Below are 21915 nucleotides of genomic sequence, written 5' to 3'. Positions count from 1 at the left end.
TGCTAGATTTAATCAGCTTTTAGTTGTCTTACTAATGTCTTCTTCCATGGCGTCATTACCTTACTTAGCCAGAAAATGAATTCTTTAGCTCTGCCTACAAGGGTTTAATTCAACCAATGAGATCACTGCTGCACAACTCCACTACAAAGAAATGTTTTCCTACCTTACAGTCAAGTTGTCTTTAAATTAGCCAGCACAAGATCCACTGCAGATCTTTTCTCCTCCATCTTCCGCTGGTATTCCTCCTTCATACCAAATCCTCAAACATCACTGACACATTTCTTCCGACTGCCCACTGATTTTCACATACGCAGCCAAACATGCACAGGGAGTGCAGACAACAAAGATTTGCTCACCTGACTGAAAGGTGCAGGATTTCAGTGCGGGACCTCCTCATGTTACTGGCCATTTTGATCAGCTCCTTCTCCACTGAGTCCGTGTACTGGGCCAGCTGGTCCAGGCTGAGGGCCCAGTCTGCCCTCCTCGCGTCCAGCTCGGCCTGCACCGTCTGTGGGAATACAAGGCTGAGTGGTCAGCCTTTCGCTACGGTGAAAGGCCGCAGGCTACAGCACAGCCTGAATAGCTGCGTGTTTTTTACGCCTCCAAAAACTTCTGACACCTAACTGACACAAAATCTTTCCATGTCGGCAAGCGCACTGAAGAACCAACCGAAGAAAGACTTGTACTGGTACAGCTCTGCTCCACTAATGATTTCTGTCTCATTTGGTATGTTTACTGCTGTATGGCAGTACGTGGCTAATGAATGCAGAGTGGCAACAATGCAGGAGGAGGGGGGGAAAGAGAGACAGAGAGATACAGAAAGTTGGAGTGAGGGAGGAGGGGAGTGGGTTGTGTTCATGGTACAACACACTGACTAAATAGCACTGCTCGGATGGGGCCTGTTGGAGAGTTATATAAGTGAGAGATCTCTAGAGGAGAGATAGTGGGTGGGAAGGAGAGAAAGAGCAGATAGGCAGTGATAGATAGAAAAAGAGAGCAACAGGTGGAGGGAGAGGAAGATAGAGATCACGTTACATAATTTCATGATTCATATATAAAAACAAAACTGAGACGTCCCTTTTCAGCCTGAAATCGACCCCTCATACGTATATACACAAACACATAGGAAGGCACACAGGCACCAGCACTGCAGTGCGCCGTGAACACACAACTTTTCTTAAGCTTACATCAAGTGGCGTAGGTAGTGACACTGAACACAAAATTCATATGTGTCTGTAAAAGTGTGAGAGTGTATCTGACCTGGAGACTGGTGTCTGTGCTGCCCCCTGGCTGTGCGTGGTCGTCCAGCAAGCCTCTAACTGTAGACAAGACAGAGTCGGTTTCTTCTCTGAAATCCCTTCTCTGAGAGACAAAGAGAAAGCATGTCGTCACAGAGAAATACTTATATAGATAGACAAGAAGTTTACATACATTAAAAAACCTAACATCATACTATTCTTATTTTCTTTTTTAGCTTTTAGTAGGCTGCATCGAAAGCCATTTTAAAAAAAAGCATTAAAAACCAAAGGTACAATTTGTATATGGTATAGCTGATGCCATGCTGGTTTTGTGATGACTGGAACAGAGTGACATTTATAGTCACATCAGTCATTTGCAAGTGAAATATAACATAAGACATTTTAAAACAAGAGAACAAAGAGATTGTTATATGGATGAAACTATCCGCTAGTCACCAATCTAGAGTGTAAGGTCAAGTTTAGGTGCAAATGCAAGTCAGGGCTTCTCGCACACTTAATCACACTTGGTTACCAGTTTGTTTAGGAGGCTCTTGAACTCCAGAGCCATGTGTTCAGGGCTGGGTCCCTGCAGCATCAGCAACACCTCCCTGTCCAGCGTCTCATCCAGCGGGGAGGCAAAGCTCATAGTGGTGGACAAATAGTCAACTCCATGGGGGGCCTGCAGCAGATAGCAATATATTTAAACTATATAAACCCCCCCACTGTTGTATGCCTCCACCAACCAGTCAAGTTGCAGTTTACATCCATGTCTGTCCAGACTCATAACATATGTGGTGAATATTTGGAAGGCATTGAATAAAAAAGATAAAAAGTGTATTTCTTGGCTAAATGGAAGTTATCACTATATTGATGATACGTGTGTTTGATTCCAGTGAATATACATTGTTTAAGTGATTGATGAAGGATTATCATAGATGTATTGGCTAAAATGTACACATGTACTTGACCAACTGTGAAATATGGTCACGAGTTATGGTGTTGAATAATTCCCAAAAAAGTGGGGGTTTTTTGGGTAAAAAAAGGTTATCACTTCATCGTTGTATCTTCTGTATGAAAAACATTTTGAATCGGTTCATCCTCAAGTACAAGTGGACGTTTGTGCCATATTTGAATAAATTCCCTCAAGGCGTTCCTGAGATATCACGTTCACAAAAAGGGGACGGATGGACAACTGGAAAACATAATGCCTCCGGCCATAACAAACAAGAGTTACCAGTCAATTATTACAGAGAGGCTGGACTGTACCAAGACCACAGCATGTGAACAACTGCATATGTTCAGACAGTGCTTTGTATTGTGTGTGTGAAATATGTGAGAAGCCCTACAGTCTGTGGAAGAAAAATCTTCAGATGAATCACCTGCCTGTAAGCACAAGTTCTCAGATCTGCAGCTGGGATCAGAGGCACTATAAACTGAGATTACATAACCTTCCCAGAACTAGCTGTTTTCTGTTGAAGTGGTCGGTCGGTGTGAATGCTGTATCTGTGAAACAGTTTGGCTGCTACAAGGAAGACGTCCAAGAGATGCAGCAGCTATGAATCGTATGTCAGGAATTAAAGACCAGAGACTGAAACAGTGTGTACAGAGACAGGTGAATAAATGCCAGAATGTAAACAAAAATGAGAGAAGAAGGAACAGGTGAATAAGAGACATGAGAATTAAAGCAAGACGGAGAGAGAGGAAAAAATGTGAGCAAATGAAAAAGACAAACGGAGTAAGGGAGTGCTGACCTCCAGTGGTGACTGTGCCAGAGCCAGTTCTGTCTGTAGGGATCCTGAGCTGCTCTGGTTCAACCTGTAGGCCACTGACAGGGACAGACCGGCCCTGTGTGATTGACAGGGGGATGGGGGTGGAGAGGTGGGGTGCAAACAAGTTACAAACGAAAGCATTAATTAGAAAAGGCGGTAATGGACAAATCTTTCCCAAAGTTAAACACCAGAACACGCAATAAAATGCGGCTTATGTCTACTTCCTTAGTAGTCCGTCAACCCTCGTCTCCGACCCTTCACACACAGGTTATTCTTGGTTCACTTACCCAGCCAGGTCCGGGTGCATCATCTGCACCTGGTTCTCCAGCTTGCTCTTGTCTGCCCTCAGCAGCTGGAATCAACAACAGAGAGACCAACGTGACTCCATTCGCCATTTAGAATTCAACTACGTTGCCTACCCAAAAGTGGTGGAAGTAGACCAAATTGTTCATAAGGGGCATATAAAAAGCAAGCAAAGAAAGTGAAATAACAATATGATGTGAAGTTCAACACACTGACCTCTGTGATGGAGGAGTACTCCTCCACTGCTGACTTAAGCTCGTTTATCTGTCTGCTCTTCTGCAAAAGGAGGTAAACGACACAATACCGGTTTAAGTTTTGTAGAGAAATGGAAAAGAGGACCAGAACATGTTGTCTTCACCCAGAAGTTAGATATAATTTTTTCAGCAAAACTGGTAGCTGCAGAGAATAAGATTTTACATTTCTTTTGACTGAACCAGTGTCTCTGGGTGGATTGAAGCCATTCTATGTATTGAATAATCAAAACTGCCACAAATAGCTTTGCAGCAACAGTAAAATGAGTAATAAAACAAGATAAGGCACCGACCTCTAGTATCACAGCTTCCTTTTCATTAACAACAGCATCAAAAGAGTGAATTTGCACCTGATGACAGGGAAAGGGCAGTTACATAACAACGTAAAGAAAGCACAACGGCAGCATGGTCAACACAGTATGTCTGATGTGCTGGAGGGCGAAGGTGATTTTGTGAGGAAACTAAAACACTTTTTGGATAGATAGTGAAGGTACCTGTAGGTCAGCGTTAATGTCACACAGCTCTGCTATTCGCCTCTGAAGCTCGTCCGTCTCCATGGTGACCTTGAAGTTCTGGGGAGCCATCAGAGGAGAGTTAGGGCAGCTGGTGACATCTTTTTGTGAACAATGTGTATCAATTTACTTTCTGTAAGCTATCTATGAATGGATGAGCACTAGTGTGAAGTCAAGCCATTGATTTTACTGTCAGCTCATCTGACAAAAGTCCTCTGTGGACAGTGAAATACCTCTTCCTGAAGAGAAGCAATCTTGGCAATGAGACTCTGGTTCTCTCTCTCCTGAAAAGAAGAAAATTAATTAATAGCAAAAATGGAAACACATCTTCTGCTCTATTACATATTGACATTCTGCCTGACTTACGCATAAAAAAATAAAGTCTACCAAAATTCCTTCAGATGTTGCAAAATTTGCAAAAGAATGTGTTGTTGAACAATTACAAGAATTTCGCCATTTCATTTCAAAGTTAAATGTAAGCTGGTATGTGGACTTTATTGGAGGAGTGGCAACTGTGGGCCGGGAGTGTGTGCACAGCATGCAAGCGGAATGCGTTTTTATAGATCCTTCTTGTCCTGTTTATTTTCATTTTGACTGACCACATGTTTGCTGTGTGCGGAGGCTCGAGCTCTGCCTTCCTCCGTACAGTTCAGAGTGGCCTTCATCTCCTCCACCTCCTCCTTCAGCATCTTCTCCTTCTGGGCCAGCTGCTGGGTACTGTGAGAGGACAAACAGAGGTGGAAGTCAACAAACCACTGCGTGCTACAACAAACCTGTGCCGTGTATTTGCGGGAAAGTGCATCTTACACCCTGGCCTGATTGCGTAGCTCCTCATTCTCCTCTGCTAGCTTCTGGTTGCTGTCTTCCATGCCCTCCACCACCTGCTTCAGCTTCCTCACCTCCTCCTGGAGCTTGTGGTTGCTCATCTGAAGGTCAGCAACACAATACACCAGCTCTGACGTCTCACTGAAAAAAGAAACACACATGCATATAGGCAGGAGTTAAACCTCCTGACATCCAAATCACACCGTCAGAACTCAGCTCCATCTCCTTCCGTATCACAGCTTGAAACATCTGCTTTCAGACGCTGTATTGTACTAATAGTAAACGTTTTCCCCACTAAAATTCAGGGTTGCATCACTCAAATTACCAATAAAGAAATAAAGAAATACATGAAATAAAATAAAAATGTTCTTGCTTCTCCCTAGTGATGTCTGGCAATTTAGATAATCATATTGAATCTAATACAATGGAGATGAATGGAATTTAGTTTGTGGTACAGCTTTAAAAACAACAACAGAGCCCTTGTTACTCTGGACAATCCACAGAACATAATGTATGGTATTTTCACTGGAACTACTTTCTACTGAAGAAATAGTTCCTATGAAAACTGTCGACAGTGTGGTCAGTGGAAACCACCTCACGCATATCAAACCCCTCATTAAACAAGGGACTGCCCTCCTAACAAATCCCAGTTTAACCCCTTCATGTCGGCATTATGCAACTTTAGCTTTCTGGATGAAGGGCAGGCGTGGGTGGTCATACACACAAATAAAAAAAAGGTATGGTATTGCCTATTTACACAAAGACAGGCACTCTTTCTCTAATTCATTTACACACGCATCACTTACAATTCTGCTCTGGATGCCTCCCCTCCAAAGGCCTCCAAGCTCCCTGAGGTCATATTGAGCAGCATAGACCTCTTGGCTAAAACACACACAGATCCAAAACCCACAAAAATGATTAAAGCAGGTTTCATCAAAATTAGATGCGTGTACAATACAAGGAAATGAAAAGCAAACATATAAGTGCTTATCTCACCAGACAGACTGTCTCTGAGTTTGACTGAGTCCTGAGTGATGTCATCTGTCGGTTCTTCCCTGAGATACAACAGATAAATCAAGCATCAAAATGCGCAAGATCAAATACTTTCATGATCTTTTTCTAGGATTTGGCAATCCTGCACTATGTTTCTGCTGCTGCTGCTGCTGCTGCTGCTGCTGCTGCTTTTGGATTCCTGAAAAAGGTTTGAAATATGTTGAAGTGTTTTGAATTTTTGGAGCCTGGCACACTGAGCACTAAAAACATCTCTACTCAGTCTGAAAATCCTCCTCTATGTGATTGTACAAGGAGATCCTGGGCGTACTGCTGAGCTTGTGGGCTGCCGCTCAGTCCTTCCTCACTTGACAGTTATACTAGCGTGTGGTTAGCCACTTAATATACTGTATATAAACATGTCTTCACCCACAGGGAGTTTTTAGTCAGTAACAAGATGCATCATCACTGGACCTCTATTGTAGCAGTTACAGCCCTCCAAAGTATGAGGTCTTTAGCTTTATTCACAACCTAAAGGCCAGGACGCATCATCTCTCACAGGTTTGTCAAAATTAGACCATAAGAGATAAATAAATTAATATGAAATATTTTGACTTTCACCCGAGTCGCATCAAACTAGACCAGAGGTAACAACTGAATCCGAGACAAAAGACGCACTGTTAAATGGAGATGCACACAGCTGAAACTATGGGGGGGGGTTTCACCAGTAATCTCTCATCTGGCGCATAACCCGCCTACACAACATCTAATTGCATAACTCAAACAGAATATATGAGTGGCTCTGAAAGGCGAAAAAGAAAGCACAGATGGGTAAAGATGGTGTACGCTGCGCTCGGCTTTTCACGCCACTTTAAAGAGGCTGGTTACTCTGCAAATGTGTAGAAGGAAATAGCAAACATGGAGCAAATACAGAAAAGAATTAAGTCACAAACAAAACATATTGTAACATACATTTGTCAAAAATACAAAATATAAAAGTGAAATCATAATTGCATTTTAAGATGCAAAAAAAAACACCTGACCTTACAAACTCTGAAAATTCTCATTTCTAAACAAAGGATCATGTATGTAAGGTATCAATATTTTGGAATACAGCCTTTAATTCATAATGTCTGCTTCTCAGTACCCGTTGTTGCGGCAGTCATCAATCCACTCCCTCATGACGGCATGATACGTGTCCAGGTCAATGGAGACGTCTTTGTGTTCTGGGTCGAGCATGTTGCAAAGTTCCTCCAGTCCGCTGTCTTCTGAGCTGCGACTGGTGGTGTGCCGCAGGTAGTCCACAATGTGTGACACGAACACTTTACCTGGAAGACGACGGTAACACAGAGACATTTAAGAAAACTCTTCTCTCATCTTTGGATACCCCGTTAGAACTGTGATGATTAATATATATTACAGGATTTATTGTGTGATGTTGTGTTTGTTGTAATGTACTTTTGTAGCCTACACACTTCTCCTCAATCTTTTTGTCTTTGTTGGGTTGTAGGTGTAGGCAGCAAAAGCAGTAACCATAGTGACGGTAAGAATCACGGTGAACTTTTTTTTGCAGTTGGTTTCACACATTTCTCAATGCCGACTTTTTAAAAACTCTTCAGCCTTCACAGTTATCACAATAATAGTCTAAATTGTGGACTAGTTTTCTTTCCTCTGACAGGAATGCATTCAATGACCACATCCTTCAAAATTCATGAATACTTTTCTCACTAAACATCTGTTCCATGCACTGCATCTAGTACTATTTCACAAGTTTACATACGGCACGATTCTCTAAAAATGTTCAATGTTGTATATTAACAACATAACACAAAGTTGAATTAGACAGAAATTGCTATATAACCACAGCAATACTGTAATTAAACACACCACACATCAAAATCTAAGTTAAACCAGACCAATCATGGCATTTTCAATTTCAATACCATCTATGAAAAAGGGCTGAGGTAGATAAAAAAAAATAGACCTATCACCTTAACAGAACAAACAACAGAAGAGACTAGGATGTAATCAGATCCAGAGGTGAAGGGGAAAGAACAAAAATGGTAATCTTCTTCAAAAATAAATATAAAAATAAAAAATGAAAAAATTGAAATCCAGAAGATCAGGCAGTAACAATTACAAAACAATGAAAAAATGACCTCCTGCTCCATACTTCTTTAAAGATTCCATATCCCATAGCTCTGCTGCACAAGATGGTTCACTTGCTGAAAAGCATTAAAAATGTTGAGAAAATACAGACGTCTCTGAACAGATGAGAAGACCTGAAGGATACGGAGATAAATGGGAGAGCTTTGTGTTGCCAATGCCTGGAGGCACAAGAGGAAGACAGGCAATGCGGATACTGTGTGACTGTTGGAAGCTGAGGGAATTACCTCAACACAGAAAAACACACTGTCATACTACACTCAATCACAAGTTATTATTCATCATTAGGCTGCCATATTCAGCTTGCAGGAAGACTGTAATGCGTGACCCAACCATTTATGACGCACATGTAACTGTGTGTGTGTGTGTGTGTGTACCTCGGCGCTGGGTGTCACAGGCATGGAAGATGGTATCGAGCAGATTCTCCTCACAGATGAGACTGATTTCTGCCATATTCTCCTTCTTGTTTTCAGAGGCCACTGAGGATCCTGAACATGAATATGCAAAACACACCAAACACAGAGTGTATTGAGTTGCATAGCACATGATACATTTTCCTTCAGGCACAACAACAACAACAACAACTGTAATGGTATGATGGCCAGACACACTATCTATTACAAAGTTACATAAGGTCCCCATTAACCTTGGCTCTTTCCACCCTGTGTGCAATGATTCTGGCTTATTTTAATGCTGGAATACAACGTCATCTCACGTTTGCTATGTGGTCATTTGATTAAACTAAATTTAACTTAGACTACTGTTTCTGTTTCCAAGGTCAAGGATGAATTTTCACACACAATCCGTGTTGTGTTTGCTGCTACAACGACCTGCACATCCTAGCAGGCCAGAAGCCACCTGCCTACCTCCATCTCCCATGGACAATCTTTTCACAACCAGAGCTGGGTAGGGAAGCTCATACTCTGTTGCAGTTTCTGCTGAGCAGAAGTTGAGGTTGTAGGAGAGGGTGCTGTGGTTTGGGGTGAAGGTACGAGACATAGGTGGGCTCCTGTTCGGCCTCTCGCTCTCGGGCTGCACCGACTGAGGTCCTCGTGTGAATGTAAAGTAAGGAGACTCTTTGGACTGGCCTGTGGGCGTTGAACAATATCTCTGCCATGTCTTAACTTGTCTTAAATCACTCCCATCAGCACCTCTCCTCTCTCCCATAGTGCTGGTGATAGTGTATGTGGCGTTAGCTGGCGTGGAGGGGTTGCATGCTGGAGAGGAAGGGGTGGATAGAGGGACAGAGGGTCCCAGGCTGCTCCTCTGGGAAGCTGCAGAGCTTGGCATACCGATCCCTTTCCCCTTCTCCTTCTCCTTCACTCTCTCCTTCCCCCTCTCCCCTTCGTCTCTGTGGAGGGCCCCTTTCTTCAGGATGGCTTCCAGGTTGCGTCTGAGGCCACACTGTGGGCTGTCGTAACTGCTGGAGGAGAGCTTGGGAATCTGGAAAGGCGAATTGGGCTCTCTGTCACCGCGCCACTGAATGGTCTGCAGTTTGCGGCAGATGCTGTCCACGGGGTTGTGGCGACGATTCGGCTGGGGCGTGAAATAGTCCATGCTGCAGTGCTGGCTTCCTGGCTTGAGGAGAGGCTGAAGTCTGAGGAGAGAGAAGCAGACAATAGTTAGTGTGTTTGCATGGAAAGTTGGTAAAATGGAGACAAAAGAACATAGACATATAAAAACACTGAGAAAGCCATGGTTATATCTGGTACACTGCGTAGCATAACACCATGATGTACTGGATAACTGGCACATTCAGCCTGTAGGACTTTTCCCTGGTTGGACTAACTCCAAGGTTTGAGGCAGAAAATGAGCTGCAGTGTGGAAATACAATAAATGTCAGGTATACAGAAAATATGTATTTGAGACCAATATGGAGTAACCCAATATGAAAAATGACAGCTATGGGATGAAACAAGTAACCTAATGCCAAATAGTTATTATTAGTCGCAAGATTCAGTGTCCATCATGGCAGTTCTTGTGTTGAGAGCTGTAAAACAGGCAGGATGCAAGGACTCCACAGAAGTTCCTGTACATTCAAACGAGTCCACAAGGTTCCAGATTTTAAAAAATTCTGGCTTCTCAAAGTCGAAAGATGAAAGCAAATGTGTTTTCAAAATTCAAAGAGTCACCTTCTCGGGCTCCAGGTGTGCACACGAGAAAAATGAATTCAAGAGTTTGCTTGCGGATTTTAAACACAGTAGTATGTATTTCAGTAAATATATCTCATTTTCTCCAATACAACTCCCTGCAGTTGAAATAAGAACATGAAGCTGGATATCACAAATGATTGTAACGTATTTACATTACTGTATTCATGAGCAATACATTTGTACAATAAGCTACTCTTTAGTCCAGCTAACACAGCCACACTGCAGGAACATTTCGAAATAAAACACATACACCTGAACACCAAGTCCAACTAGAGCCGCCGTCTGTGTTACTCTATCACACCGCCTCTGTTTGCCTGCAGGATATAGATATGTTTGTTACCTCGTAAAGCTTGGATGAGCAAATTATCCTCGACGAAATGTTTGGCCAACGGTCCGGACGCGCGCAGGGAGCAGAGGAAGCACGCGCACAGGTAGGTAGAGGCTCAGCGCTCGAGACAGAAGGGGTTAAAGTCAGTGGGTGTCCGCGAGGCTAAAAATGAGCCAGCACTCCCTCCCTGCGGCTCGAGGGGGACACGGCACCCAGCATGATAATAATAATAATAATAATAATAATACATAGGACAATGTAAAGTCTATGGGACAGCTTCGTATTTATATATAAGTTTTGAAAAAAATGTCCCTGAGCATAGTCCGCCCCCCCCCCCCTTTTTTTAGTGTGTCAACTACAAGTAGCCTCCCTCCTCACCACACTCACAGAGAAGATTCCATGTTGAAGTGATGGAATAAAATAAAATGAAAGCAATGCAAACAAAGAGGGGGGGGGGGGGGGGGGGGGGACAGCCATGAATCCCCTGTTAGACAGAGACAGGGACACTGGGACGTACGTCATAGCGGCTCAGTGTCACAGAGTCAAGGGGGGTTTGAAATATTAATTGCGTTCATTTTGGATGCCTGGTGTCATGGCAACGCACAGATGGGACTGCTTTCGACCTGATGTGTATCCCAGAGAGCGGGGTTTGGTGAAGTTTGTTAAGCCTGCTTTCTGGAACGGGCCCCCGCAGCAACTCAGTAAGCGGTTTAGCAGGGAGGACTCGAAGGTGCACAGCCGGTTTAATTTTCATGACAGCCACGTTTGGGTCAGACGTCTCTCCTGCTCCGAAGGTAACTTCTAATACAACGCTGACTATTAGACTACGTGTGCGTGAATGTTGGGGGTAAATATTGGTGACGCAGTTTGTGAGTAGACAAATATTGATAGCCTACTTACCATATGTGGCTAAGGCCAAATGATGTACAGTAATTCTATCACAAGGCCTATTTCTGTTTAACACCTGTGTTCAAAAAGATGAAGTGTACAATGTGGCTTTCATTATACAATGTGATTGTAAACACAACGGCTGATACAGTGTGGCCAAGAAGATCATAGGAAAACCTACTTTCACATTGGGTGGAGACTTGATGGGTTTTTTTTTTTTTTTAGAGAAATACCAAAATGTGCAATATTCATAGAGTACTCAAAGACTGTCCATAATGCCCCTACAGCAGTGCTGTATACTTTTTCAATAGGAATATATTTGCAGTATGTTCAACAATGGGAGGTGAGGAAAAGGCGTCTCTGGTCTATTGCTCACACTGACAAGAGGTTGTGCCTCTCCTGTTACACCTCCCGTATGCTATGCTAATACTAATACTAATATCCTTGCATGCAGTTATCGAATCCATGTTTGCAAATTTGTTTTTGAGAGTGCACATTTGAAGGCTGTTCATATTGCCATCACTGCACTGATGTTCAAACTGTTTTCAGGGAAGCGGCTACATTTCCACCACCCCAATGGCTGACAACTGTATTCCAAGCTTTAAGGTATTAACAAGTCATTCAAGTGTGTTGTGGCTGTTTGATGTGTAGATTAGATGGTATGCTAAACTTCGACACGTGTTTGTCTGAAGGCCATTATGACTGAAGAGCACCTACCCTCAGTAGCTGCTCCAGCTGCAGCATCTTGATGATTCCTTGGCTTCCTGACGCTTAAAAATCCCCCCCGTTGCTCCACATAGAAGATATTCCAGCACTGCTTCTTGTCCTCATGTTGCCAAGAGCGGCACTGAAAGGCCTGGAGAGCCACAGTCATTCAACAGTGTTCTTTTTTGACAACAAACACATGAAAACATAAAAGAAGTGAACGTGCCCTCTCTAAGATCTCAGCTTCTCTTTAAACAGAATAATGTCCATGTTGTCGCCATTTTTTGGGATGGGGAAGGACACGACCAGTGTCCACTCCCGTCCTCCTCTTCCTCCTGGTGCAGCCTGCTCAGCAGAATCCACTTTCCCAGCTCACGCTAAGTAGCTGGAGCTTTGCTTGTTTTCTGACCCTGAACACCTGAGCAGTAGACAGCAGGCTCAGGTAGAGATTAGGGTGGACATGTGCAGACACACACGGACTCACTAGGATGAGTGTTGGCTTTGGTTTGGAGAACGTAGATAAACAGTAGCAGAGAAGACAAACTTATAAAAAAAGTAAAACTAAATGAAGCAACAAGTGTGTTAATATGTCTACGGGCCTTTGATGTAACACAGAAGAGATGACAAGAGACAAATATAAAAATAGAAGAAAAATGTATTACTCTGACCACTTTCACATGGTGTTGTACTGTAATCTGGGATTATGGCACAAGCAACCTTCTGCACCAGGAGGGAGGGGATGAAGAGCCAGTCTAATCCCAGCCAACTGGAACTGATAACTAACTGAATGGCAGACTGGACCAGAAAGAGGTGTCTCTTTAAAAGAAGGATGTCATCACTCAGACTTGCAGAACAGCAGGAAAAGACAGCACTTGTTCTTGATAAACATGATACAAATTTCCCAACCTGCTGTTACTGTGGCGCCATAAATGCATTATGGGGACATCATGTATTCAGAAACTGCATGACTCATCTTCATCCCTTTCTAATATTATGCTATTCTGTCCTGTTTCTAACATGACCTTTGACCTCTGAATGGTATTTGAGGAAGACAGCTTCAGTACAGGGATACTTAAAATAAAACCACCCTGTTTGTGATTACACTTCCTTTCTGTATGCCTTTGTCTCATTGATGTTACAGCGTCACTGGTCTGGTGTCTGGTTTGGCAGCAGTATGGTCACTGAGAGGTGAACTGCGGCTCAGTATGTCACACTGTCAGTGTTACAGCAACCCCTGCTGGCCAAACACAGCTTGGAAATGATGAATGACGGTGGAATATTCTCCTTCTTTATTCGTCTTAAACAAAAGACAGAGGAGACTGGCTCCACTCTGGCTTCTGTTCCCCCTGTTAAATTATGGATGATATTTGAACACCAGTGTGAACACAATGCTCCAGGTTGATAAAAGCTGGATTCTTGCATTAAACATGCTGATTCCTCTGAAATGTCACTGTTTCCTCTGCTGTTCTGTGGTTTTTTTAACCAGGCAGCTGACCTGGTTATCCAGCTGTCCTCCACTCCAAAGGCCAAACCGGACGTGTTTGCCTTCGGGACCGTCTTCACTGACCACATGCTGACCATAGAGTGGAGTGCGACTGAGGGCTGGCAGGTTCCGCTCATCAGGGCCTTTGGGAACCTGTCACTCCACCCGGCCTGTACGTCACTGCACTACGGAGTTCAGGTAGACTGACCAGGAAGGATTCAAACTTCAGCCTTATTTTTTAGCTTAAATGGATTTAATATGCCTTCTCATGTTACATCCTGTCAGGAGATTGACCTGACTGGTCTCACTGCAGTACGAGGAGTTTAGTCAGGGTGGGGTACAATAAAAGGCTGGATGATTACTTACATTACTTACTGCAAAGATAGAATAAATAAGAAGCGGAGCAATTTACCCAATATTCTTATTCAAGTATTTCAAACATAATATCACATTGCACCAAACATATAATGGATGTTTAAAACACAGAAACTGGATTCATCAATCCAGTTTGATAAGAATTTCTTAAAACACAAGACAGCATGATACAATCTGGACCATTTTCTGGTGTCTTGGTGGAGTCATGACCTCAGTATTTCTAAAATCCTTGCTTTGGCCCCCATTAAGTAGGATGGAGTACATACAGAAAATGATGCAATCTACGTTACAGTATTCCAAGAGCCATTTAACCATCCAGTAAGAAAATACATGAAGTGTGAAAGTAGTAGTTACTGTTTTCTGTGATACAGTATTATCTTTCTTTAGTTCCTTTAGGGTGTTTCTCTTCTCTTCTCATCAGCTCTTTGAAGGGTTGAAGGCGTACCGTGGGGACGACAACCGCCTGCGTCTCTTCAGGCCGATGCTCAACATGAGCCGCATGTCCAACTCCGCTAAGAGAGCTTGTCTACCTGTAAGATGGATGTGAGGAATGGATGGATGGATGAATGGATGGACTGGTGAAAGGAGAGGTGACAGTGATGAACAAATGACTGTTTGTGCCTTCAAACTATACCTTCAGCTACAAGTTATTCCACCTCTGAGTGCCATAGCCGCCGTTCTTTTCTCCCACTCAACCTCCACTCTCCCCTCTCTCTCCTTCCTCCAGGCCTTTGATCAGTCAGAGTTGCTGGAGTGTATCAAGCGACTGGTAGAGATTGACCAGGGCTGGGTTCCTCACTCAGACTCAGCAGGGCTGTACATCAGACCAACATTTATTAGCACTGAGGTAAGGAGGATCGGGAAGTGCTGCAATAATCTGAGGAGGCAGAAGGTTTATTTTTAAGTAAAAGAACATTGAAATACATTGCTGTGTGTTTATGTGTCCATGGTAGCCCTCTCTGGGTGTAAAGAAGCCTACCCGTGCTTTGCTGTATGTGATCTTGTGTCAAGCGGGCCCTTACTTCAACAACGAGGCAGAGGCCCTGTCCTTGTGGGCCGACCCAAAGTACACTCGGGCCTGGAAAGGAGGAACTGGAGACTGCAAGATGGGAGGGTGGGTATGCACATGCTGTGTATGTTTTAGTTTTTATTCACTGATCAATCAGTGCACTCATGGGTGCTGAATCCTTAAAGACAAGTGCATCGGCATTACACTCCTCCATGTTGTTTCTGATATGAAATTAGTGATGTTATTCAGTTTTATACACTTTATCATTCAAACGCTCATGGTAGGCGTGTGTAGGGTGCAGAACAATCAAGCTTTTGACAGCTCTGCCTCAATAAAAAGGCTAAATATTCTTGTGCACAAATTTAAATCCTAATCCTTTCAGTCTTTTGCTGAATTCAAAGATAAAGAGCATTGTGCTGCATTGTCAAACAGGTCTCTCTCACACACACAATAGGTGATGTTCTTTCACTTTCATTGTACAGTATTACAGTTGCATGCAGTACTGTACACTGTAGACACTAAAATAAAAGATAATGATAATTGCAATTGTTGCTTTGGATTTCTGCAGGAACTACGGATGTTCTTTGTCCGCCCAGTACGAAGCAGTGGATTATGGGTGTCAGCAGGTGCTGTGGTTGTACGGAGAGGACCACCAGATCACTGAGGCAGGAACCATGAACATCTTCCTGCACTGGATCAATGAGGATGGAGGTTGGTCGCACTACCAGAACCCCACCTGGCCGATCGCAGGCTGTTTTGGAAGATGTAGAGCTGTAATGCATAGAAGAGTTTTAGTCTTCTTAGGACAAGAGGTCAAAGGGGTTGTTGGTTCAACTTCCATTTGCACCACAGATGCAAACAATGTTCACACTCATGGTAAGGTTATGTAATATGCTTTAGATACAAAATGTTTTACAAATTTGACCTCTGCTGGCAGAACAATGTCACTACAACATAATGGCAAACAACATCTCCAGTAATCAAGTTTTTTTTTTATGATTTGTTTTGTTCCATTCATTCATTTATTCTTTTTCAGATGAGGAACTTGCAACTCCACCTCTGGACGGTATCATACTCCCAGGTATAACCCGACAGAGCGTCCTGGAACTAACCAGGAACTGGGTGAGAAAGACAAAACCATAAAGGGTCAACATGCATGATGAGTATTCCCAATTAGGCATCACATTTCCTCTGGTCCCCTCCGTTCTCTTCTGCTGCACAGGGTGAGTTTAAGGTGACAGAGCGCTACCTGACCATGAGCCAGCTGTGCTCTGCTCTGAAGCAGCAGCGGGTCAAAGAGATGTTCGGCTCCGGTACTGCCTGCATGATCTGCCCCATAGGACACATTGTCTACCAGGAAGAGGTAAGAGAGGGCAGCGGACAAACACATTATAATATGAAAATGTATATTTACATAAAAATGTTGTGTATCTCTGTGGCTTGGTGTATCGCTTGGATCTAAGTGATTATACAAACAATGAATGTCAAACTTCAGGGCAGCAGGATATAGATGTTCTTATCAGAAAAACTTTCATTCTGCTTTCAAGAATTACATTCTTTTGTCAAATATGTTATTCCCCTTGTTACAGTAAATGATGTAGTTAAGCCTCCTCCTTTGTATTATTTTGAAAAAACAAACAAGCTGACGGTTGCAGACATTGTCTGTATTCAATCCTGTCTGATTTTATCATTTCATATTTAAAGTGAGTCACAATGTGCTCTCCTTGGTTTCTATCACTTGCTGTGTCTTAACAATAACAAACGGACCATACAATGGCACTGTAAAATGTTTCCCTGAAGCAATTCATTATTTTCCCTGTAATCTCAAGATTAGCACAGCCATGGACACTAATTGAAATCAACTACAGAGGGTACATTATATAGTGTATATTATTATTTAGGCTTCAAAGGTATAGTTTATAGGTACAGCTTATTCAGAAGTGACTGCTCCCAGCCATGAAATAGTCCAACACAAACCCCTTGTTTTTTGTTGGATTCAACAAATGAGATGTAACGTGTTAATTAGTGAGCTTTAGAGGTGCTGGTAGGCAGATTTTATTATATTAAGATAGAGCCAGGCTAGCTGTTTGGCCCTGTTTCCAGCCTTTATGCTAAGCTAAGCTATCCAGCTGCTGGCTGTAGCCTTAGTCTTTAGCTTCAAATCTTCCCATTTTGCCCTCTCATTTTCTTCTTCATGATAAGCTAAAGGAAGTTGGACTTTGTGTCTAGAGACTCCTTTTATTGCAGTCACACTGTAAAAAAGTTCTGCTGTCTTTATTTGATTACATTTTCATACAGAGTCGTTATGTGAATAGTTTAAAAACTTTTAGAAGCAGAGCTCATTGATGAATGAGGCTCACGGTCTCTTGTGACCACATGGAAAGTTTTCATCTTTAGAAGGTAGTCAGAACCCTGTGGCTTCTTGTTTTAATATCATAATATGTTTACTTAATATTCTCTATGTTCTCATAATTTATGTTGTAACAAGTAGATTCACAGAGCCCATTTGATGATTAAAATGGTGTGTTTTTGTGTGTTTTAGAACTTGCACATCCCCTGTCAGGATAAAAACTCACAGTTGACTTCACGGATAGCTAAAGAACTCACAGATATACAGGTTGGTGGATGCACACACACACACACACACACACACACACACACACACACACATCCCACAGATGTTTCCCTTAGCTTAGTAACAGCTGGTTGAGCATCTGTGTGCTTTACACGTCTGTCACCTTCAGGACTCTATTTTAATGTTGTAATAGTAACTTACTTTGAATAAAGCGTTCAGCGATGTGATTGTAGGAGAAAAAGCTGGAAGCGCAGCATCCTTCAAAATAAAAGGTGGGAGTGCGAGTGGCAGTAGTTGTGAGAGTAAATGACAGCGCCTAGAACATCTGTCACATAGTTTGTTAAAGCTCCCATATTTACTCACCAACAATAAAGAGGCTTCACAGAAAAAAGACAAATAAATAAAAATGTTGACTCACTAAATTGAAAATATGGTCGATGAAAGGCAAGACCTAACAAAAACAAATATTCTCTCCAAACATCACGCATCTCCATAATTGCATTACAGGCCTGTTATCTGAGTGGTTATTATGTAACGCAATGAGATAAAAGCATTAAGTTGTTATTTTATGAACAAAACCCCCGTTGGTCCTTATTCATTGTACACCCACTGCATGCATTAGCTTGCCTGTAGATAATAAGTGAAATATCTTATTAGGTAATGAGTAATGACTTGGTAATATTGTGCATGGCCTACAAACACACCACCTCTACGGTCTACGCAGCACTGCGGGTTTAAACAGACTCATAATGTTCTTTGCTGAAGGCTTGATTTGTGTTAATGAGCGTGTTATGTATCACCGTCTTTCTGTTATTGTGCTGTGTAATGAGCCTATTATTAGTAGAGGTATGAGCTCAACCTCATTTGGTTGAGATCCCTATCAGACGAAGAAGGTCTTGGTACAGCACACACCAAGTTTTCGCTGTGCAGGACTGCAGCCTCAGTAAAGGTTTGTTTGTCTTCAGAGATCAAGTTTCCACCAAACATCCGTTGTGTGCATGTTTAACAGATGACTTGTAAGTCTTGCATGTCAGACAAAAAAGTGGAAGTGCCTCTTTGCTTTACACACATGAAGTAAAAAGTGATGTTAAATGTCACACTCAACACACAGGAGTGTTCTTTCCAGTTAGCCATACGCTCAATACAAAACCTTTTTCCATTTTCCTTTATGTCACCGGCACCAGAGTTTAAGCTAAAACACAAAGATCCTTAGGGCAAGCGTTATCAGTCCACCAAACCAAAACAGGCAGTTGTTTGCTGACACCAAAGACACATTTCCTGCTAAACAGGTTTAATTCAAATAATTGTTTTGAGGCCCAAAGACGTCATCTTATCCAACATTTCACAAAAAAGCAAAGGGCAGAGAAATGTCCATAAAAATGAACACAAAGCAGAACATTGTTTTTTCTTCTTTCCTACCCCATTCATCATCTAACGACTGCCCCAATTTAGTTATTTATCTTGGGGCCCCTAGGAAGGGGACTGGCCCCTAGGTTTGGAACCACTGGACTAAAATACCTAACTGTATGTAAATTAAAGCTCCACCTCGTCCAGCTTCAGCAGAAAAATGCTACTTATGCATCGATGCATCAGTGTTCCACTCTAATAATATCAATCAGTCACATCGGCCATTTCTCTGCAGAATAAGTACTTCTACTTTAAGTACATTTTACTGATGATACTTTGATACTTCTAGTTGAGAAGGATTTTAACGCAGGACTTTTACTTGTGATTAAAAGAGTATTGTTACATTGTTGTATTAGTACTTTTGCTTAAGAAAAGGATCTGAAAAGATCAAGCACGGCCTTTTACATCAGCATTCTGAATAGTGATGCGAGTGTTTAGCGTAAGAAAATGAACAAACTGCATACAGTTAGTGCTTTTAAATCTTTGAACTAAACTGAACAAAATGATTTGAATCTGCAAAGAGATGTGAGATTTCTGGTTTACCAGTGTTTTCACAAACAGTCCTGACTGGGGCAGAATTAAAGGTCAGTGCGTCCTTGCTTAGTTGTTTTGATGACAAGCTGATTATGAATCATAAACTTTGCACTGGACGCCCTGCAGGCTTACACATCTAAATAATATGAGCAGATAGATAGCTCTTTTCCTGATCTCCTAAACGTCCTCGAAACACTTTGATTAGTTGATGTGGCTTATCTCTCCACATTTGTCCTCTTTTCTTTTGCTTTGTCTCTCTCTCTCGCTCTCTTTACTGTCCTGTGTTTGTGTTGTTTTGTCTCTCCGGCCAGTCTGGGGCAGGCAATTAGCATATCTGCTCTCTCCATCATCCGGGCCTTGTGTGCATGCATGATGTGCGTTATGAATGTGTTGACCACCATCTTCATATCCGATAACATCTCCCCTCGTCGACAGCGCTTCAGAGAGAGAGTGTTGCCGGCCTAATGGTGGAGTGTGGAGAGTTGGAGATAGGGGCAAGACAAACTCCTGAATTCTCTCATTAAGCTCGCAGTAATTGCACAAACCCAATTATTGCCTCAGCCTTTTGTGATCTTCAAAGCCAAGATGCTGCAAATGAAGCCTCGAACAAGTGGGAGAGGAGGAGGAGGAGGGAGGAGGAAGATTTTGGGGGGGGAGGGATGGGCGGCAGCGAAGCTTAATGAACAATAAAATCGACAAAACGCTGGAAAACGCTGCGCTCCTTCCGCAGTGCTGTTAAATCTGTTGACATTTCATTTGGAGGGAAGCAGCGCAGTGTTATCCCCCCACACACGCCTCCCCCCGCCCCTCTTGAAGACAACATTGTGCAACAAACAAACGAGTGGTCTGAGGCAGCAGATGAAAGATGGGTTTACTAAGTCGCCCTGCTGTTCCTCTTTCAAGTTAATTAGAAATCACATTCTTTTGTTTCCCCTTCGCAGGCGTTTATTTACTTTCTCACTTCGACCATTAGAACAAATTTGCAACATGAGACACAAATAATTGGATTTGTCTCCGCGGCTGTCACGGATTGGGGAACATTTTGTTTTGATTTTTTATTATAGTTCCTTTTCTCTGTTGTGCTGTGTTCTGTTGGTGGCTGAGTTTGCAGATTTGCTTACGGATATTTGATTCCATTTTTTGATTTGTGTTTTTGCTCGCAATTAGGCGGCGGTGGTGGCGGGCGAGGGAGTTTTTTTTTGTACTGCTCAGGCCCCCGGAGGACCGGAGACTCTCTTGCAACCTTTTCATGACCTTTGTTCTCTTACAGTGTGGACGCACACCCAGTGACTGGGCCCTCCTGGTGTAGCGGTGATGAAGAAGCCTGGAACACACACACATGCACAATGACATGTGTGCAGAAGAAGGACATACTATTATGCAATAACCAAAAACATAATGTAAATGCACATTCATAAGGAAACAATATAATGTGCAATATTTGTAGTCTGACTGCAACATGCTGCAGAACGTCTCTGCGGCGAGTGTCATCCCACTTTATCTCCTTTTAAACTTAAATTAATGACAAACACACAACTGTCCAAAATAATTAACAAAAGTAGGCTAATGTCTCATGCAATACTGCACAATAACTTACAGTAACCCAGCCGCCATGGCTTCTCCTGCCGCTTCTCGTCTCCTTTCCCAACAGCAACAGCTGTGGCTTTGATAAAACGTAAGTGAGATGTTACAAACATATGTATGAGTTACGGAGAATTTCTTATCACTTGTGTAGTTTACAAAGCAGCTGCATGTGGGTAGGTCATGGAAACATTCATTTAAAAGTTGTGCTGTCTCAAAGTTTTACAGTGAACTACAGTTCAGAAAGGTTATACTATTACATCATGGTCTTTCCAGTTTCACCAACTATAATATGTTTCAGTGCTCATGCTTGTCTCATTTCATATTTTCGGAGGTTGTGTTGTAAAGAGAAATATTTTAAACATTTCAAACAGCCTGGGAATGGCAACCATTATCTTTCGGTAAAAACATCAAACAAAAGTAATGAAAATCCATAGGTAACGCACTAGTTTCTGTACTACCTTATGAAACTTGTTGTTTAACCAGCAGTAGTAACAGTATTCATCAGTCCCGGATGTGCTGTGTTTGTATGAATATGGAACTGTAAATACAGCGCAAGAAATGTGCAGCTGAACATTGCACATTTGCACTCATTTAAAAGGACTGCGATAATTACATATTGTCTTTTGTCCTGAAGTTAAAATACTATGTTAAAGATGGTCAATAAAATAATCACTTCTACCTAACATAGGGCATTTTTACTGTGTCAACTTTCCCAGGGGACCGAAAGTCTTTTTTAGGAACTAAACCTGCGTCTCGGAAAAAAGTCCCTACTACAAGTGTAGTACTTTTCAAAGGTTCAGGAGCTTTAGCCAGGCTCTGC

At 42.4% G+C, this 21915-nt stretch overlaps 2 protein-coding genes across 2 annotated transcripts in view; one reads left to right on the top strand and one right to left on the bottom strand.

Annotated features, from left to right (window-relative positions):
• lrmp (lymphoid-restricted membrane protein) overlaps positions 1–9611 on the bottom strand; it is a 29280-nt gene extending 19669 nt beyond the window's left edge. Inside the window, exons 1-16 of the mRNA XM_070928886.1 lie at positions 8921–9611; positions 8432–8542; positions 7036–7216; positions 5895–5953; positions 5705–5780; positions 4881–5039; positions 4673–4790; positions 4307–4357; positions 4056–4133; positions 3855–3911; positions 3527–3586; positions 3295–3359; positions 2990–3083; positions 1771–1917; positions 1261–1362; positions 357–508 (exon numbers count right to left, since the gene is read on the bottom strand). Of these exons, the coding sequence (XP_070784987.1) occupies positions 357–508; positions 1261–1362; positions 1771–1917; positions 2990–3083; positions 3295–3359; positions 3527–3586; positions 3855–3911; positions 4056–4133; positions 4307–4357; positions 4673–4790; positions 4881–5039; positions 5705–5780; positions 5895–5953; positions 7036–7216; positions 8432–8542; positions 8921–9611 (2201 nt within the window). The remainder of the gene's footprint in view (positions 1–356; positions 509–1260; positions 1363–1770; positions 1918–2989; positions 3084–3294; positions 3360–3526; positions 3587–3854; positions 3912–4055; positions 4134–4306; positions 4358–4672; positions 4791–4880; positions 5040–5704; positions 5781–5894; positions 5954–7035; positions 7217–8431; positions 8543–8920) is intronic.
• Positions 9612–11287: 1676 nt separating this feature from the next.
• Positions 11288–20820, top strand: bcat1 (branched chain amino-acid transaminase 1, cytosolic). Its single transcript, XM_070928921.1, has 12 exons — positions 11288–11329; positions 11772–11779; positions 11978–12029; positions 13615–13809; positions 14408–14518; positions 14714–14833; positions 14940–15100; positions 15564–15706; positions 16032–16117; positions 16218–16358; positions 17538–17612; positions 20782–20820. Exons 1-12 carry the CDS (start codon positions 11288–11290, stop codon positions 20818–20820), a joined length of 1173 nt encoding a protein of 390 aa, XP_070785022.1.
• Positions 20821–21915: the final 1095 nt, after the last annotated feature.

Source organism: Enoplosus armatus, chromosome 22 (genome assembly GCF_043641665.1).
Source record: "Enoplosus armatus isolate fEnoArm2 chromosome 22, fEnoArm2.hap1, whole genome shotgun sequence".
NCBI lineage: Eukaryota > Metazoa > Chordata > Actinopteri > Centrarchiformes > Enoplosidae > Enoplosus > Enoplosus armatus.
This window is presented reverse-complemented; position numbering and strand designations above follow the sequence as displayed.

Coding starts and splice junctions, on each gene's coding strand:
- bcat1 (XM_070928921.1), top strand. CDS start 11,288: ATGACAGCCACGTTTGGGTCAGACGTCTCTCCTGCTCCGAAG. Junction 16,118..16,217: donor TGGAACTAACCAGGAACTGG/GTGAGAAAGACA, acceptor TCTGCTGCACAG/GGTGAGTTTAAGGTGACAGA. Junction 17,613..20,781: donor AAGAACTCACAGATATACAG/GTTGGTGGATGC, acceptor GTTCTCTTACAG/TGTGGACGCACACCCAGTGA.